Source organism: Lutra lutra, chromosome 14 (genome assembly GCF_902655055.1).
Source record: "Lutra lutra chromosome 14, mLutLut1.2, whole genome shotgun sequence".
Taxonomy (NCBI): Eukaryota; Metazoa; Chordata; class Mammalia; order Carnivora; family Mustelidae; genus Lutra; species Lutra lutra.
In genome coordinates this window covers 85,517,206-85,536,679 of record NC_062291.1, presented here as the reverse complement: position 1 = coordinate 85,536,679, position 19,474 = coordinate 85,517,206, and the positions used below count along the sequence as shown (strand labels likewise).

The following is a 19,474-nucleotide window of genomic DNA, read 5'->3' as shown; positions in this document are numbered from 1 at the left end:
ACAGGAAGAGGTGGCAACAGGACACACAGGCACCTTGTGTGTGTGGCTAGGCCCAGGTTCCGAATGGCTACAGACATACTAAATTGTGAAGAGGAAGACATGTGAGACTCCCGATGCAATTACAAGAACAATTTTCCTTCGCCTCCCTCCCCTCCCCACCATGCACGTGAAGGGAGGCTTTGGGCTGAGTGCCTGGGTGCTCTGCTGAAGTGGGTGAGAAGAGAGGTTTTAGCACAAATCCTTCAGTGCCTTGGCATTCTGCCAGCAGCTGCCACAGACCTGGTGTTCCTTGCAAAGATTCCAGCCCCGTCTGCCCGGGTGACCCTATGACAATCTTATGGCATCAAACTCAGGCTGGTGTGCCTGTTTGGGCCCAAAGCAATTTCATTTTCGACTTGCTTTGCAGTTAAATATAAAAATAAGGGTATTTGCTGTCCTTTCCCTTGTTCCTACAGGCAGGAATGGGATGGGTAGAGAAGCAAGTGAGGAATGATGTCCTTTACTGCATGAATCTGCTCCTAGATCCCGCAGGACACAGCTCGCTGGAGGGGCCTGTCCGGGAGTTGGTTGAGGTCCTGCTTGAACACGGCGGGAACGGTTTCGGTGTGCTTTGGGGCGGAGACCCCTCTCTACCAAATGCTGATAAAGAGGACGTGTGTATTTTCTGATCAGCCCTAGAATTTTGTGTTTCTCTGCCTCTTACACATTCATGTCATCTACGGATATTTAGTGAGAACCTGTGAAAATACCAGCCTTGAGCCTCACAGGAGACTAGAAGCTAGAGGCAGGCATGCGAGGCACAGGCAAGGCCCTCAAGCCACGGGCGCCAGCGAGTGGGGCCCCTCTGCCGTCGGGGGCCAGCCTCTGGGGGAACACAGCTCGGCGTGAGGCAGCACCGAAACACATGGTAAGAAAGTGGTCCCCCTCGCGTTCTCTTTAAATCCTTCTGATAGTGACAAGGACAAGAGCTCTAATGGGCTCATCCCCTTTTGAAACTGACAGTAACATCTAGCTATAATTCTAATAACATGGCTTCACTCTTGTTAGCAGAGACAGTTTTAGCTTAAAAGATGATTCGGATCACCCATTTATCGTGATGAGATAAAGCGTTCTTGTTCTCAAGATAAAGGTGAATTAAACATGATTTGCTTTCTTGAAAGAAGACCGAAAGATAAAAGCTTAGTTGGGTACAGATGTGGGAGAGTCATGGGGGGAACTGGAGATGCCAGGAGTTTAGGAAATGCTGTCGTAGACTGGGTCGGGTTTTAGGGTGGGATGAGCCAGGTGGTTAAGGAAATGTGTGCAGAGAAGGTGCTGTCCCCATGGGTGGGTCCCCAGGGAGCAGGGGAGTGTAGGGGCATGAAGGTAGCCCCCACCCAACCAGAGTGCAGGCAAAAGCAGGTTTCACGATGCTCCAGGTGTCTGAGGGCTCCGAGTGCGGACGGGGAGCGCCAAGGTGCAGGGGCAGTGTGGAGCCGTCTGCACTCGGGGGGTCCAGGGGAAGGCGTCCATGGCAGGGACAGGACCCCTGGTGTAGGAGCAGGAGTGAGGAATGCCATGGCGGCCACTCTGGTTCCCGGGCTGTTGACAGCTACGCCCAGCAGGGAGATGGTGAGACGGTGAGTGTGGTTGTAAGCTGTGAAGGTTGTTGTATTGATTGTGCGGCTGTAGGAAAACCACACCCACCACCTCGGCCCTCAGACAGGGTTATGGGGCAGAAAGCTGACTGGCTGCTCTGGAAAGAGCTTCTTGCCCTTTTCTGGTAAAATTATCAGTGTTAATGATCCAGTCCTGGCAGGCACATTCTGGAGGCTTCCTTTGCATCCCCGCAGGGAAGCAGGGTGAGCGACATGGTGTGAGGAGAAGGGTGAGGCGTTGATACAGGTTGTGCCTGAAGTCCCCGTGGGGCGCTGGGGTGAGATGGCAGGTGTTTTGTCTATCGCACTGATGGTCAGCGGGGGCTCTAGGGACAGATGCCCACACTGGCGTCTTGGTCCCAGACTGGAGCACCCCAAGCCTCTTCCTCCCAGCTCATGGCAGGCTTACAAGAGCCGATTTTCATGCGAAGCGTGTACAACCCATCCGGCGTAAGCTAAGCGCTCAGGAGAGTTGGCTGTTAGTCGATGCCTGTCCGGAGCTCAGGGGAGAGGCTCGGGCGCAGCTGCGGAGGGGTGGGTGACCTGCAAAGATGGTGATGATGTCACAGGGACAGGTGAGAACACAGAGTGCAAATGTCCTCTTTCTTGTAATTTCTTGTTCACGTGGCTGAAGAATGTCAACGTAGAAATAGAGATGAGAGGCTGAGGGCATGCTTTATGACCCCAGGTACGGGACTTCAGTACAATCATTTCTGTACTTAGCTGTTTTGTGGGAGTTCTAACCTGGACGCATTGCCTCGTTCTAGATTCACTGAGGCATGTGGTGGTCACACCGGGGCTTTGATCACGCTTAGGACGTGTGTCAGGTAGTGAGCGGTGAGGAACAAAGCGTCTCAGATGGCGGGCCTTAGCAGAGATTTGTTTTTAGAGTTCTGGAGGCTGAGAGTCCAGGAGCAAGGCCCGGTGACTTCTGTGACTTCTGTGGTGACTTCTGACGAGGACACTGTGTTCTGACAGAGAGCTGGGTCTCCTTCTCTTCTCAAGAGAGCACTGGTCATGTTGGATCAGGGCCCCACTCATATGACCTCGGTCGCCTGAGCCACACTTTAGAGGTCCTATCTCCAAATACAGTCACACTGGGGGCCAGGATGTCCACATTTGAATTTTAGGGGGACAGACATTTAGTCCATAATATTACTTATTGCCCAGCCTGTGTACTCCTCCTCTTAGAAACCTCAGAGTGTTGTTTCTGGGCCACTTCCAGTGGGGTAGGGCGAGGGGCCCCTCATGTGCAGCCATAGCTCGGGTAGAAAAGGCCAGAACACAGACGACGGTACTTTTCCATGGTTGGAAAAGTTAATGGCTGAGGTAGGGAAAAGGGGCCATGATTTTATCTGCGGTGTTTGTTTTGCACACACATGTACATATGCACATGGAGTGTGCACACGTGTGCATACACACTCCTGTATGAATACTATGCACATAGCTACACATGTATTTATACGTATTCCCGAGACAGTAGCTGTCTCTTAACGCACAGTCTGCTCTCCTACTTTGAAATTCACGTTGACGAACCGTGACAAAGCTGTCCCCACTATTCTGCCTCGACAGGGACACCCAGCTTGGTGGCATCTGTCACCACCACCCCTCCCCCGTCGTGCCTGCTCCGAGCAGCCATCAGGGAGCACGGCGGCGCCCTCTGGCCCACTTTACACAGGAGCCTCGCGAGGGGTGGTAATTTGAGATTCCCAGAGTTCTCACCCCCATGTTGGGTGCGGGCTAACGAGCAGAGGTACCTCCGAGGTGAGCGAGGAGGGTTTCCCTCATTCGATGCAAATTCAAAATGTCTCAGTTAAAGGAAAATTGTAGCTGGTGTCAGAATGTGCTAGAGCAGTTTGGCTAAGTATGAAATGTGCAGAGAAATAGGCTACAAGGGCTCAGGAGAGTCGGAGTGCCTTCGCGCCCATTCAGAGACAGACACGGGTCTGTTCAACAGAGGAGTCAGCAGCACCCGGACCTGGAACTCCCGCCGTAACAGGTGCGTTGGCTGAAGCTCCAGTAACACCCATAACGATCACAAATCTGTTGAGGTCGTAGGCACCCAGCGCGTTCTATGCATTAGTAAAACGTAGGTCTTCTAGTACGTAGTTCGCTGGGTACGAGGTATTTTCTGGATTTCAGAAAGTCAAGGAAAACCCTTGATTATTAAGGGCGCAAATGCGTTTTCACCATAGAAAATAAATCATTGGAATCTAAAGTCCGTGCGACCTGTTAGGACCACCCAGAGCATTTGAGTTCCCGGGCATCCCTGTTCTCGGTGGTGTTTGCAGGTGCGTTTCGTCGGTAAGCGTTTGTTACGGTGAAGGACAGCAGCAAACCGGGGACCCCCAGATTTTCCTACCACACGAATACTGCAGCATTTTTCCTGCTGGAACGTACTGCCTCTGCCCGTGGCCTGCCCCAGACCTCTTGTCTGGGTTCAGAATGGAGTCCGAGGGTCCACGTGCCCCGGGGGAACCTGGCATGACGGCCTCCATCCAGAGAGGTTTTTTCCCAAGCCATCGCACGTTTTCCTTGCGAATCTGGGCTGTCTCAAAACCCGGCTGTCGTCGACACTTTTGGCACGGGCTTTCCTTGGGAATCAGAAGCAAGTATGCAGGTTTTCTGCCACAGAGCGAGAGAGCCTGCACTCCTTGTTTAAGAATGCAGAAGCTGTTTTAAAAAGTGTGTGAATAGAGTCCTAAGTGTGGTGGGCTCGCCTGGTAAAAAATAATATTCAGCTCGGGATTTTGGCAGTGATGATTATTACGAGGCAGGCTCATTTGTTTACCTTCCCAGCTAGAAAAGACACATGTAGGTAGGCGGCCAAGAAGAGGAGGGCATAAATGGGGAATAGGGAACAGGGCTTGGCTCCTGTTATATTGATTTTGGCAAAAACGCCACATGAAAAATTATGCCTCAGATAAAAATAAATTATAATCTACAAGTATTTGAATGAGAAGGGTTCCCTGTGAAAACTTCATAAGTGAATGCTAATTCAGTTACCAATTTGTAGCCATGAAACACAACCCGTCATGTTATTCCGTGGAGCTTTTTTTGGGAAAAGATTGCATAACACATGAAGCAATTCTTCACAAACTGCATAAAAGTGTCAGCTTATGTATAATTTATACAGCGAATGTTAGTTATGGTCTGTTTAATAGTATTTAATGCTGTCAGATGACATCATTCTTTCATTTCCCAATTGAAAAAAAATAAAAAGACCAATCAAAAACATTTTATAGAGTCAGAAATATGCTTATTGAATTTGATAAAAATTGTAGAAGATGATAAACAGATTCACTGGGGGAGGTACCTCTAAAAGATTTTTGAAAAGAGTTATTACGGTAAAGCATGTTCCGTATTTACTCTAGCTATTTTAATCATAATTTACTTACTGTGTGTTGTCTAATACACTGCTAATGTGCCTTGAGCAATTCATTTTGCCAACAGCACAGTAAATTGCCACATAGCCTTGGCCCATTATTAGCAGCGATGATTAAATCCAATTTTAGTTGTACTTTACTATATTCTCTCCACTGCCTACAGGGCATCCCTATGGGGGAGGGAGAGGAGTTGCTGCTTCTGTCCTTAATCTTCCCATCTTTTAGCCAAAAATCTGTTCTGTGTATTTTCAGCAGGATACACTCTACCCCTGTTTATACTATTTTCCTGCCGTGCAGGGTATTTTTGGTGCCGTTTGAGAAAGCGGGTCAAAATGTTTGAAAATTGTTGTATTAAATAAAATATAGCCCATGATCTGTCTTTAGGCAGGAAAAGCATTGAATAAAAGGAAATTGACCCTTTCCACTGTGGGCGTGTGTTGAATCTTATAAGAAACCAAGGACTGACTTCGTATATTATGGGACCAGAATATTCTAGTATGTTAACTCTGTGGGTGAATTCTCATAGGGTATGTAACTGTATTATTTAACTCTGCAAAGCAAGTCGGGGTACAATTTGTGTGAAATGTATTATAGAAAATGAAGTTACAAACTCTCATATGTCACGAACCCTGGCATGCGACGCTCGGAGTTTCACTGGGTGCGCGTCTGCCCAAGCCTGCTTCGGGTTCCAGGCTCTCGGAGTCCGCGTGCCACACATGCGTGAGGTCTCAGAACCTCATTTTACTTGCAAATGCATTTTTTTGGCTTCTGAGTTTGGGCTCGATCCAGGGGTCCTCACTTCGGTATTTTTTTTTTTTTTTTTTTTTTTTTTTTTTTTTGCAAGAAAGATTTTTGCAAGTTTTCCCTGTCAGTCGTGGGACGCAGGCTCCTGCAGCAAGCCGAGAACCAAGGCGACAGTCCGATTGTGCTGCCACTGGGAGATTCCAAGTCCCTGAGCCGGACTTCCCGGTGCCTGGGGAAGCACGGGGTTTGCTTTCTTACCCCATATTTCAATGTCCGGAGGATTGGCTTGTGCCGTTGCTGCTTGAAAGGCCCTCAGTCAAGGTCCTTCTGGAACATCTCGGGGATACAGAATGGCACCTTAGGGTTTGACAAGGGAATTTTCCCTTTCCCGGCTACTTTTCCTTGTCTGGTTGTGATGGTGTCCTTGGCACTAGGAAGACAGGAGACCCACCTGAGCAGTTTACCTTGTGACCCAGGTGGCATGAGGGTCTGATTTCTGACGGTGGTGCCACGATCCAAGGCAGGAGAGACGGTGCTGGCCAGCTATGCGCCCGGTCTTCCGGCCTGGCCATGCTGCAGCCCCTGAAGGGCATTCTGGGCAAGGGGACTTCTATTGTCTTGGCTTATCCATGATGCATCCTAGGAAAAGCTGGGGAAGTTGTCCCCAGGTCCCACCAGTCTCTGGCAGCTTTTCACACATCTCCTTTTGTGTATTTTTCTTTCTTTCCTTCCTCTTACATCCAGTCTGGGCACTTTGCAGCGGCCAAGGCCTTCCCAATTCCTGAGGAAGTTTCCCTCTGCCCTATTTCTCACTGTGACAACTCCCGGCCTCTCCCTCCCTTCCTTCTCTCCGATCCAGATGTCCCAGTACTAAATGTCATTCCTTTTGGGTCCTGCTGAGTGCAAATTTGGAAATGTGGGCTAATGGGGGATCCTGAGTTAATGGGCTCCCCCTCCCATGTAACACTTCTCGGAGCATTGCAGTCATGCTACCTTAGCCTAAAGGAGGGGATGGAGAGGGGGAGATTCGTGCTTCCATGGCAGGCCTTGGGCGAAGAAGAGAGTTTGACAAGGGGACCTTTCATCTTCTGGACTTGAACTGTAGATGGGGCTGCCCGTTACTGTCACCAAGGCGGGGAGAATAGGGAACCCTTCCTCCTCCACTTCTTACACACGTCTTGTTCTGTGGATGCTGGGTTTGTGTACGTGAAGTGTGGGTGGGCTCTGGATGCTCTTCAGCTGGTGTCTGTCTGAGCTCGAGCCCTGCTCCTGAGTGTGTCCCACTTTGAGACCCGGGGAAGTCACTGATGTTTGTCATCAGTCCAGCAGGGACAGTCGTGCCGACTTCCCAGGAAGCTGCAGAGGCGATGCTGGGTAATGCAATGCAAGCACATTCCAGACCGTAGACGGTGATATGCATGTGGGTATTGTTACGTAGCTGGAGATCCAGAAGACAGAAAACCCAGAATTCTTAAAACACGCCAGCCAGCTGTGGTCTGAGCCATCACATGGTGTGGGTTTTTGTGCTCGTGGTTCAGGGTAGGTGGAGCCTGCCCTGCAGTTGCCCAGAAAGAAGGGACGTGGATGGCACAAGGGGAAAAGCCAGCAGGTCACAGATGGAGATATAAGTGTCCTCTGCGCCCAGGAAATGCCAGTATGGCCAGAAACCCAGCTTGGAATCACCCACGTTTTGGCTTCTGTGCCGACTCCCTTAAAATGCCAGGATAAATCCTCTCCAGGGACCGTCACAACCTCGAGAGGCAGCTGAATTCTCTTGGGCAAATGACCCAGAGAATTGCCAAATCCACAGGATAGCTTTAAAGAGAGCCTTAAACAGACCCACCCCAGGTAGCAGCACTTGGTGAGTGTGGACGCCGTCGCTGACCCCGGTGCCACCTATGTGAACGTGACACTTACGGGACTAAGCGGCATCTTCCAATTAAGGTAAATGCAGGTTGTGGGGAAAATCCAAAATGGAACCCTGTTTCTTTGTCATTTTCACATCTCCTCATTGTGAAGATCAAAGCCTCCGTCCTTCAGAGCGATTACTTGACTAATTGCGTAGTTATGGCTTAGACCCAATTAATAGTTAAATGGCCTTTTACTGTTAAAATTACGCCTTCTCTAGGAGTTGCAAAGGAACAATGGCTCTGGTCGAGTCTGGTTGCTATAATATTGAGATCCTTCATGAATAGTAAAAAGATTGCCTTTTTTTTTTTTTTAACCTTCCTTCGTTAAATTGATCCCTTTTCAACAGGGACTTCTAGCTTCTAGAAATGGGTAGCTTATGAAAACAACCTAAATAGTGGCTGTTGGGGATGAAATAGAAGTGGAGAGAGATCACTCGCCCGGAGATGCAGTGAAGGGACAGGAAATGCTCTGAGGTTCATAGAAACTTCGACACTTTGGCTTCTCTTTACCTGGTCTTAGAAGTTGAAAATGTTGTTCAACAGTTGTTTCCTGCCTGTGTTTTATTAATTTCCCCCCTAAACAAAAGCATATGATGTATTTTGGTGGGGGCCCTTCTGTTGTCAGATGTCTAATTTCATGTCATTTTTCCAGAATAGTTCCTAGTGACAAATTCCTAATGTAGTAATTCCGCTAAAACGCAGCCGACTTCTTGGGCGCCTCCCCGGAGTGTCCCCGGCTCATCGCTGCCCTGCTGGGCAGGCCCACCTCAAGCTCCGGGAGGAAAACAAGGACACTGAGATCATCTTCGTGACACGGGACTTCCACGTTGGGTGGAATCGTGCAGTTGGCAAGGCGCATTTATCCAGGAAGAGAAAAAAGGCATCTTGTTCCCAAATGTTGAAAGAGAGACAACTAACGGCGTATTTTTAATTACCCGAATGCTTTAGCACGGAAAGTAGTCCGTTTATAGTTACCTTCAATACGTAGACTACAAATTATTAGTGCATGAAAATGGCATCCAAGTTCTGTTGCTGGGTCTAGTAATTTTGGATTTTTTCCATGCTATTACTGCCTGCTCCATATACCTTTACTGGTTCTTTTTGAAATTAACTTAATGGCACTCTGCAGAAATGGATTACCTACTGAGAGCGAGCGCTCGCCTGCAAAGAGGGACTGGGTCCCCACTGCGAGGCACTGATTTGGCACAAACAGAGAAATGCTTTAGCATTAATTTACTTGAGTATCAAATTATTCAAAATAAATAATTAAAGGCTTTTTAGGAGTCAGAGTCAATATTTGCTTCCAATATTTCGGATCCATTAACGCATATCCCGTACTGAGAAAGGCCGGGGGCCCTGCCAAGTTTTGCCTCCGCAGCAATATATCCCTGAGCTTGCCACAGGTTTTTCCCTTCGGGCATTAGATGTCGTTTCCCTGTCCCTGAAATTTCTCCGCAGCCCCCATTATGTTTATCTGCGAGCCCGTCGTTCCCTCCCAGGCCCAGCGGTTTAGCAGTGTCTGATGTCCTTCTCGTTTTACTAGCCTGCAGCCTGCCACCCAGTGGGATTCCTTGGTGGGCACAGGGTCCTTGGGGAGGAAGAGATGCGGGACAAGAGGCTGCATGATCCCAGGGAGACTAGAAACCGCAGCGAGGTTGTGCTGGGAAAAGAGCCCCCAGATGCCGCTCCGAGAGCTGCAGTTTGACCTGGTCGTTGATCAAATCAGAACGCAGCTCGGTGGTCTTACTCCTGCCCTGGCCGCGGTCATAAGCTCCCCCTTCCTCAAATGCCCTGGGGGTCTGGGCTTGAATTTCTCACTGTTGTTTGCAGCGTGGGGCACACAGAGTCTCCCAAGTGATGGTATAAGAGGCTACGGAGAAGCTCTGGCCTGGTGTTTCCTCAGTACTGAAAGGATGCCATGATCATGCAACTCAGCGCACTGTGTGTGTGTGTGCACGCACACGTGTGTAGCCTTGCACAGAATGGTCATGTGGTTGACACACAGGAATGTCATCTCCTTGTGTTATTACTCAGGAGGCAGGGATGGGGGAACCCAGGGCTTTGAGACTGAGGAGGCTCTGTGGGTCATGGTTAACCCGTTTTTGATTGTGTGAACAAAAGCAATGTGAGTTTCCCTTTAATTTCTCTCTCCCTCTCCATCCAGAAGCAAACAGGGACCCAAAGAGTCACGGGCAGGAGAGAAAGCTGCGTTAATGCTATGAAGGGTTCTCCAGTTACCCTCCTTCAAGACAGGACCATTTCCACTAGAAAAGAATGACTTTTAAAGAGCTCTCTTCTCCTGGCCGTGACCCCACCAGCCAACAGGCTCCTTTGTTCAAGCATAGACTTGCGGACTCTAAGGGCCCGTGCTCAACGCCACGTCAGTCTCCAAACTGCTGCATCTGATGGTGCCATTGAGTCCTTGCAGAACTGGACCTGCGCGTCTCCATGGGGGTCCTCTGCTGCCCTGGGATATGTGGCCACAATGGAGGCGTCTTATGGGTCCTATCTCCCGTACCTCATTTTCTTCAGGTTGTGGAGAGCTACGAATGAGAACTTTTAAAGGTTTTATCAAATCTTCCCCTTTCCACGTATCTTTTATTCATGGTGAAAAAAAACACAGTTACATACATGGCAGACTAGGCCTTTTTGGGGTTACGTCTCAAAGGCATATTTTCTGCCTGTAAATTCAGCAGACAGCACTGAGCAGCCGTAATTGGAGAACACGGTCTAAACTCCCTCCTCTTCTCTGAGCAGGAGGAATTTGACTTCAGATGTTAATCACTTTAGGCATGGATTTCATTTCTGTTACACTACAGTATCAGCACTGTTTCGGAAGGACAGAAACACACGGTGCTCTTTACCCAAAATGGAGAAGCGAGAAACTGGGATCCCCCCATTCCCACCCCCCCCACACCCAGGCTGCGGAGGCCGAGTCCATCGTGCTAAATGCCGCCGTCAGGGCCACCGGGGCTCCAGGGGTGGTGCGCGAGCGCTCGCGAGCACACCGTCTCACACGCGCCACCTCGACCTGTCGCTCGCCTATTTCAGGAGCGCTGGGACTGACCTCAGCCAGACAGAACGGCGCTGAGGACCACGTCCGCAAGGGGCTCGAGAAATAACGTGCGTGTCATCTCTCAATTGCCATAACAATTGAACCCACAGCATCGTCGATTACATACCCTCTTCAATTACATGTTGAAGAGGAACATTGATAACTACAAAGACGCGGGAGGTGGCTAAGTCACTCAGAAACCAGTTTGTGTCCGGTCGTGAAGGTGGAGCGAATGTGGGCTAGCAGGACGTTGACTTCTGCGAGCTTTCATAGTACGAAGACAATGCTCTTTATAATCGACTTACAATTTTGGTTTTTGTTGTTGTTTTTACGTAACTGGAGACAGTCATATCTCATTGACAAGTCAGAGAGCTGCCCATCTACCACGACTCTGTCACTGGGAGATTGCCCCCTCCTAATCTGCTTGATAACACGCGGTCATCATCTTCTACACATGCCCTCCTTACTCACCCCTTGAGAAGACGATCCCCAGCGTCTCTCTCCGCAGGACTAAGCAGTCACACGTAAGCACTGCTTGCGTCCTTGCTCCGCTCCAACACTGAGGTTTTCCTGCTTCTCGTTCTTGTGCATGCATCAAGGGCCGTATCACTGGTCACTTTTTGTCACAAATTTCTCCTGCCTCCTGTATTCTTTATCATCTCCTTTCAGCTTGAATAGGAAAGAGTCATTTTCTGAGGTTCCTGTCATGAATTCTACCCATCATGGTGCTCATAACGTTTAGTCTCATCGCATTCCCCCTTGTTACGATACAGGATATGACAACAGAAGCCTTCCTTGTGCCTCCTCCACTCGCTGCCATGCTAAGCTAATCACCATTCTGACATCTGTCCCTATGGCGTAGTTTTTGCATATGAATTCTGTGTTATCTCCTCTCTTGTCTGCTGCACCCGACTTCTTCAGCTCAATAATATCTCTGTGAGAGTCCTCCGTTTCGTTAGACATAGCAATGATGTGTACCTTCTCACTGATGCGCAATATTCTGCTGGACAGAGGGATCCCAGTGTAACTGTGTCCTACTGTGCATGGGCATCTTGGTTTCCTCGGGTTTTGGCTATTACGAAGAGCCCTGCCAAGGGCATTCTTGTGCATTTCCTTTGATGGGCGTATGGATGCGTTACTCCTGAGTATATTTCTAGTGGTGGAACTGCTAGGTCAAAGACTAAGTGAGCTGTTGACCGAATTAGACTCTGTCAAGCAGGTTTCCAAGTGACTCGCATCAGTGCGTGCTCTCAGCAGCAGTGAGTGAGTTCTGGCTGCTCCCCGTCTAGGCAATGCTTGTATTGGCGGCGTTTTCCCCCTCCATTCTGGTGGCGAAGTAGTGGTATCTCTTCAAAGTTATAAATGCAATTCTTGGGTGACTGATTATGTTGAATACTACTTAATATGCTTGTTAGTCATTTTTAGTGAAATTCACCAAAGGCACCAAAGGTCTTTGATTTTTTGTTTTTTTTTGTTTTGAGGTTTGCAATTATTCTTTAGTGGAACTCTTCTGTGTTGAAATTCACATGTAATTGTAAGAAATAATACTGAGAGAAGCCATATAGGCTCTACCTAGTCTCTCCCAGTGGAAACATCTTGCATTTTGTGGTGCAAACTTGCAACCAGGGTGTTGACATTGAGAGTCAAGATACTGAACATTTCCATCCCCCCAAGGATCCCTCATATTGTCTTCCTTTGGCCACAGTCTCCTCCCCTTCCCCATTCTGGATTTAGTAATCACAAATATGTTTTCCATTTTATAATCCTTTCATTTCAGAAATTCTGTATTTCAAACTATACAGTTGGTTACCTTCGGGATTGGCTTTCTCCCCCCACTCCACTTAATTCCTTTGAAATTCATCCAAGTTGTAGTGTGTGTCAATCATTCATTCCTTTTTATTGCTGAGTAGTGTTTCAGAATAAGGATACGCCAGCTTGTCTAACCACTCACCTGTTGAAGGACATCTGAGTGGTTTCCACTTTTTGGCTATGAACATTTGAGTACTGGTTTTGTGTGAACATGTTTTTATTTCTCTAGGATAATGCCCAAAAGTGCAATGATAGTTGCACATTTAGTGTGTAAGGGAAACTGGTGACCTGTTTTCCAGTCTGGCTCTCCCATTTTACAGTCCCTTCTGGAATGTGTGAACAAACCATTCCTCTGCATCCTCGTCAGCATTTGGCGCTGTCACTGTATTGTATTTTCGTCATCCTGGTAGGTGTGTGGTGACATGTCATTGCGGTTTTATGTTGCATTTTCCTAATGACAGTTGAAGTTTAACATCTTCAGTGCTTCTGTACCATCTGTATAACCTCTTTGGTGAAATGTCTCATCTTGAGTTTTGACCATTTCTCAATTAGATTGCTGGTTTATTACTGTTGGATTTTAAAGTCTGTATATATTCTACATACTGTTTTTTTTGCATATGTGGTTTGCAAATATTTTCTCCCACTCTGTGGCTTCTTTCTTCATCCTCTTGACAGGGTCTTTCATGGAGCAAATGTTTTTAATTTTGATGAAGTTCAAAATTGACCAATTTTCCTTTTATGGATTATACTTTTGACTTTTTTATTTTTAAAGCTGAGTTGTCTTTTTCTTAATTTATAGTCAGGATCTGGGTTCTTTGTTGAATATATGTAATGAAAATACCTCTCCCAGGGCATGCCTTATTTTTATTCTCTTAATACTTTTTTTTAATGCTATCTTTTGATAAACGAAAACTTTTGTATTCAATTCAATTAATCATCTTTTCCTTCATGATTAATGCTTTTTGCCTTCTATTTAGGAAATCTTTCCCTATCCAGAGGTCGCAGTGATACTCTCCTATGTTACCTTCTAGGAGCTTTGATTGATTGTCATTTACATCTAGGCCCAAGAGCCATCTGGCCCTGGGTTTTGTGTATGGCGGAAGATGGGCCGCTTCCATCCTCCATGAAAAAAAAAGATTCATTTTTTACACATGACTGTCTAATCACTGCAGCACCATTTATTGAAAAGACCATTCTAACCACTGAATAACAGAGGCAACTTTGTCATATGTTAACAAAACATGCCCTTGCCCACATATACATCCATGCAAATACACGTACACATGTAGGCATCCATACAAGTACATATGTAAATAATGGGGTATGTTTGTGTTTCTGGATTCTTCTACGCTTTGCATCATGTGTAGCAGTTATTGACTCAGGAAATACATCTTTATCTTATGAAACTATTATATATTTTGACTTCAAGAGTATCACTTGCATTTCCATATAAATTTTAAAATAAGTTCATCAACCTCACATAAAAAATATCCTGGGATTTCAAGACTGGCGTTTTATTGACTCTCTAGAGAACTGACAGGATTATACTTTGGAATCTGCTGATCAGTGCATATGATATTTATCTCCATTCAGGTCAGTTTGTAACTTTTCTCAATAATCTGCTGTTTTCTGTGCTGAGATTTTACATCTTTCAGTACGTTTTTCCCTAGATATGTGATTTTTTATGCTATTATAACTGGTGTCAATGAAAAAAAATCATTTTCTAGTTGTTTTTTCTAGTGTGTACAAATGCAATCTTGATTTCTATACATCGACCTTGAATACAGATGCTTTGATTCACTTATTAAGCCTAATAATTTATGTAAGATTTTCCATGTACATAAACATGTCACCTGAAAAAGTATGTTTTGGTTCTTCCTTTCCAACACTTATATTTTAATTTTTCTTGCCTTATTACGCTAGTTAGGACATCTAGTATGGTGTTTTGACCATAGTGATAATAGCAAACACTTTTGTCTTTTTCCCAGCTTCAGGGGGAAATTTCAATATTTCATCAGCAATTTTGATCTCTGCTGGTGTGTGTGTGTGTGTGTGCGTGTGTGTGTGTGCGCATGTGGGAGCGCATGTGTCTTTTATCAAGGTAAGTAAGCTCCCTTCTAGTTCTAATTTGTTAAATTTTTATCATGAGTGAATGCTTAATTTTATTAAAATCATTTTCTGCATTTGCTGTAATGATTGCAGTTTTTTCCTTTATTTTGTCAATGTAACCAATTATGTTGACTGATTTTTATATATTATGCTAACCTTGTGTTTTTAAAATAAACTCCATGGAGATGTAATGCATTTGTCTTTTTCTTCCATGGTGGATCTAATTTTCTGATATTTTATTTGGTATATTTACATCTATGTTAAAGAGAGATAAACCTGTAATTGTTGTTTTTCGTAATTGTCAGATATTGGTGTCAAGATTATGCTGGCTTCAAAAAACACATTGAGAAAGTGGTTTCTCTTTTGCTAATCTCTGAAAAAGTTTGTAAGATTGGCACAATTTCTTTCTTAAGTGTTCGTAAGAATTCTTCAGGGAAGTCATGTGGGCATTGAGTTTTCCTTGTGGGATCTTTGAGCTAAAGAATTGATTTCTTTAATACCCATTCAACTTTTTGGGTTTTCTAGTTCTTACTTAGTCCGTTCTGTACGCTTCAGTAACTTTTTCCATTTCACCTAAATTCCCCAGTGGTATTGATATGAAGTTGTTGAAAGTACCATCTTCTTAACTATCTTTTTATTGTCTAAAATTCTTACAGAGATGGCCTTTTGTTGTTCTTCTTCCTGGTGCCCATATTGTTGCTCTGCTTTTTCTTGATCAGTCTCACTAGATTCATGTATCTATCTTGTTAGACTTCAAAAAGCCAACTTCAGGCTATGTTTATTTTCAATTATATATGCTTCATGTTTTGCTGGTGTCTGCTTTTATCGTTATTCTTCTTTCTTCTACTGCCACCTCTAATTTGATATTAAATCTAACAAGTATTGAATCTGTAACTTCTGTTACGCATTTTATTTCTTTGGGCTCAATTTGCTTTTTATTTTAGGTTCTTTTTTTTTTTAAAAGATTTTATTTATTTATTTGACAGACAGAGATCACAAGTAGGCAGGGAGGGAGGCAGAGAGATAGGGGAAGCAGACTCCCCGCCGAGCAGAGAGCCCGATGCGGGGCTCAATCCCAGGGCCCAGAGACCATGACCTGAGCTGAAGGCAGAGGCTTAACCTACTGAGCCACCCAGACACCCCTTATTTTAGGTTCTTAATATGGGTATTTAGGTCATCACTTCTCAAAGTGTCTTCTGTGAACCGTGGAGGTACCCAAGGAATTTAGGAGCTCCACAAATTCAAAATATTATTTTCATAATACTAAAACAACAACATACAATATTTACTACCTTTTCCACTGTACTGTTTCTTGCACTAGTGGTGTAAAAGCAATGATGAACAAAACTGTTGATGTTTTGAATTAGCATAGCAGCACTAAACCATACTTTCTCCCCCTCTCCTTTTTTTTTTTTTTTTGAGAGAGAGAGAGAGAAAGAGAGAATGGTAGGAGGGGAAGGACAGAGGGAGACGGAGACAGAGAGAATCCCATGCAGGCTCTACCCCCAGCATGGAGACTGACTCAGGGATTGAACTCATGACCCTGGGATCATGACTGAAATCAAGACATGAGGGGAAATCAAGAGTCAGATGTTTAACTAACTGAGTCCCCCAGATACCCTTAAACTGTGCATTCTTTAATGCCAAATACTTCTATACAAAATGCTAATTTCTTTTAAAAGTATATATGTGATGAGGCTCCCTCGCCCGACGACGCGGGAGCCACACGCTCCGAACTAGGCTCGCTGCGCTCGCTGTCGCCAAACGCCGGCCCGCTGAGGTGGCGCCCTCGGTTCCCGGCCCGGAGACGGTGGGGACCGCCAAATCTGCGACCCCAGGGCGGCGGCGGCGGCGGGAAAGATGAAGAACGAAATTGCTGCTGTTGTCTTCTTTTTCACAAGGCTAGTTCGAAAACATGACAAGTTGAAAAAAGAGGCAGTTGAGAGGTTTGCTGAGAAATTGACTCTTATACTTCAAGAAAAATATAAAAATCACTGGTATCCAGAAAAACCATCAAAAGGACAGGCCTACAGATGCATTCGTGTCAATAAGTTTCAGAGAGTTGATCCTGATGTCCTGAAAGCCTGTGAGAACAGCTGCATCTTGTACAGTGATCTAGGCTTACCAAAGGAACTCACTCTGTGGGTGGATCCATGTGAGGTGTGCTGTCGGTATGGAGAGAAAAACAATGCATTCATTGTTGCCAGCTTTGAAAATGAGGATGAGAACAAGGATGAAATCTCCAAGAAAGTTACCAGGGCCCTTGATAAGGTTACCTCTGATTATCATTCAGGATCCTCTTCTTCAGATGAAGAAACAAGTAAGGAAGTAGAAGTGAAACCCAGTTCCATGACTGCGACCCCAAGCCCTGTGTACCAGATTTCAGAATTGATGTTCCCACCTCTTCCATTGTGGCACCCTTTGCCCAGAAAAAAGCCAGGAATGTACCGAGGGAATGGTCATCAGAATCACTATCCTCCTCCTATTCCATTTGGTTATCCAAATCAGGGAAGAAAGAATAAACCGTATCTCCCAATTCCAGTAACATGGGTACCTCCTCCTGGAATGCATTGTGACCGGAATCACTGGATTAATCCTCACATGTTAGCACCTCATTAGCTGCTTTTGATTCTCTTGGTGTCAGTGTTGAGAGAAGGTAGAATAAGGCTGACCACATTAAAAGTTAAAAGTTCATACGCATAGTAGTAAAGTTAGATGGGCCAAACCGTCAAACTTATTTTTATAGAAAAGTTATTGATAATAATCTTTCTTAAAAAATATATATGCACTTTAGATATATTGATATAGTTTGAGAAACTTTATTAAAGTTAGTCAAGTGCCTGAGTTTTTAATATTGGACTGGAGTATTTATATATTGTGCATCAACTCTGTTGGATACGAGAACACTGTAGCAGCAGACGATCTGTTCTAGCACCTTTGAGCATTTACTTTATGGAGAGTATGTAAGTTATTTATACACTGGAAATCTATTTTATGTCATTGTTTAGAAGAATTGCGTGAAATCATGTAGTTGCAAATAAAAAGTAGTTTGAGGCAAAAAAAAAAAAGTATATATGTGATGAGTGGTCAAAAATACTAATTTTATTTTTCCTTTAATACTCTGCATGGCAAATGAGAAGTTTGCATAAAGCATTTCTGCTGAGTACTCAAGTCCAAGGATGGACTCAGAGATGGACTCAGAGAAGCACCCTTATGATTGAGATGCAAAGTGAAACTAGCCAGTTATTTTGGTAGTTTACTATTTTTACTTGAAAAAATAAGTCAAGTGTGAATATTCCAACTTGGATATTTAGCAGACATCTTTTTTCAAAAGAAGAATCAAATGTGCTTGTCCTCTCAAGGAAGATAACTGAGATTGTGTATTGCTAATGACAAATTCAAGCTTTTAAGCAAAATTGAAAAATTTGCAAGGCTTACAATCTGTCAACTATGGATGGATCATGCTGGTTTGCCCAGGACTGTGAGTTTTTCTTCACTGGCAGGAATTTAGGAGTTAAAATTGGAAGAGTCCCAGGCAAACTGGGATGGTTGGTCCCACTGTGAACTTTGTAGCTTCTCAATACTTATAAGACTTTTATGATGAGATAGGTAGAGATACTAATGAATATAATCTTAAAGTATTGTATAAAGACATGTGCCAATATGTGAAAGATCTTCATAACTTGAAATCAATGTTTTTTAAGTGACCATTCTGTAGTGTTATGAAATCATTAACATTAAAGATCCATTCAATGTATAAGATCGACCAATGTGTTTTAAAGCATGTGAGTATGGAAATGCATTCATACGGGTTCAGATTTCACATTACAATTGGTCATTATGAAACTACACCTGCCAAATTTTGGTGTAGTATCAAAGAAGACCATACACAATTATCTGACAAGGTTATTAAAATAATCTCCTTTTTCCAACCGCATATCTGTGTGAAGATGAATTTCTTTATATATTTTAACCAAAACAAAATTCCATAACATTGAATGCAGCTGCAAATAAGAGAATCCAGCTGTCTACTGTTAAGCCAGACATTACAGAAATTTCCAAAAATGTAAAACAGTGCCAAATTGCTCACCCAATATTTTGCTTTAGGGAATATAATTTCTTTTTCTAAAATGATGCTATCTATGTTAATGTGTAATAGATTCATTATTGTCATTTAAAAATGAATTAATAAATATTTTAAAGGTATATCAGTTTTAATTTAGATTATTGTAAATAGCGATGGATGTTACTCAGATAAACTGAAGTTCTTTGGGTCCTCAGTAGCTTTCAAGACTACAAAGGGGACCCGAGACCAAAAAGTTTAAATGCCTTTGACTTAGATCACTTTCCAGGTGTTTCACATTTCCAATATATGAATTCAAGGCTACTGCTTTATTTGCAAATTTTGGTATATCTTGATTTCACTATTATTCTGTCCAAAATATCTTCTACTTTTTCTTTGTAACTACTTTATTGCATATTATTTAAAACTATATTGGTTAATTTCCAAACAGTTAGGAAGAAATTTCTAGTCATCTTTTGTTATTGATTTCTGGCTCAGTCTTACTCTGGTCCTGGAACATATTCTCTATGATTTCAGTTCTTGGGAATTTGTTGACACTGGCTTTATGGTTAAACACATATTCTGTTTTAAGAAATGTTTTGTGTGTACTTGTAAAGAATATGTGTCCTGAAGGTACTCAGTATGGTGTCCTCTGGATGTGAAACAGGTCACATGTGTTCATTGTGGCTTTTAAACCCTCCATAAACTTACTGATTTTCTTTTTTTTCTGTTTATTCTATCTTCCATTGATATAGGGTGTT

General features: G+C 44.4%; 1 protein-coding gene across 1 annotated transcript; it reads left to right on the top strand.

Moving 5' to 3' along the window:
- Positions 1 to 16,364: 16,364 nt before the first annotated feature.
- On the top strand, positions 16,365 to 17,718 carry LOC125085216 (protein BTG3-like). Its single transcript, XM_047703498.1, has one exon. It carries the CDS (start codon positions 16,511 to 16,513, stop codon positions 17,267 to 17,269), a length of 759 nt encoding a protein of 252 aa, XP_047559454.1. The 5' UTR covers positions 16,365 to 16,510; the 3' UTR covers positions 17,270 to 17,718.
- Positions 17,719 to 19,474: the final 1,756 nt, after the last annotated feature.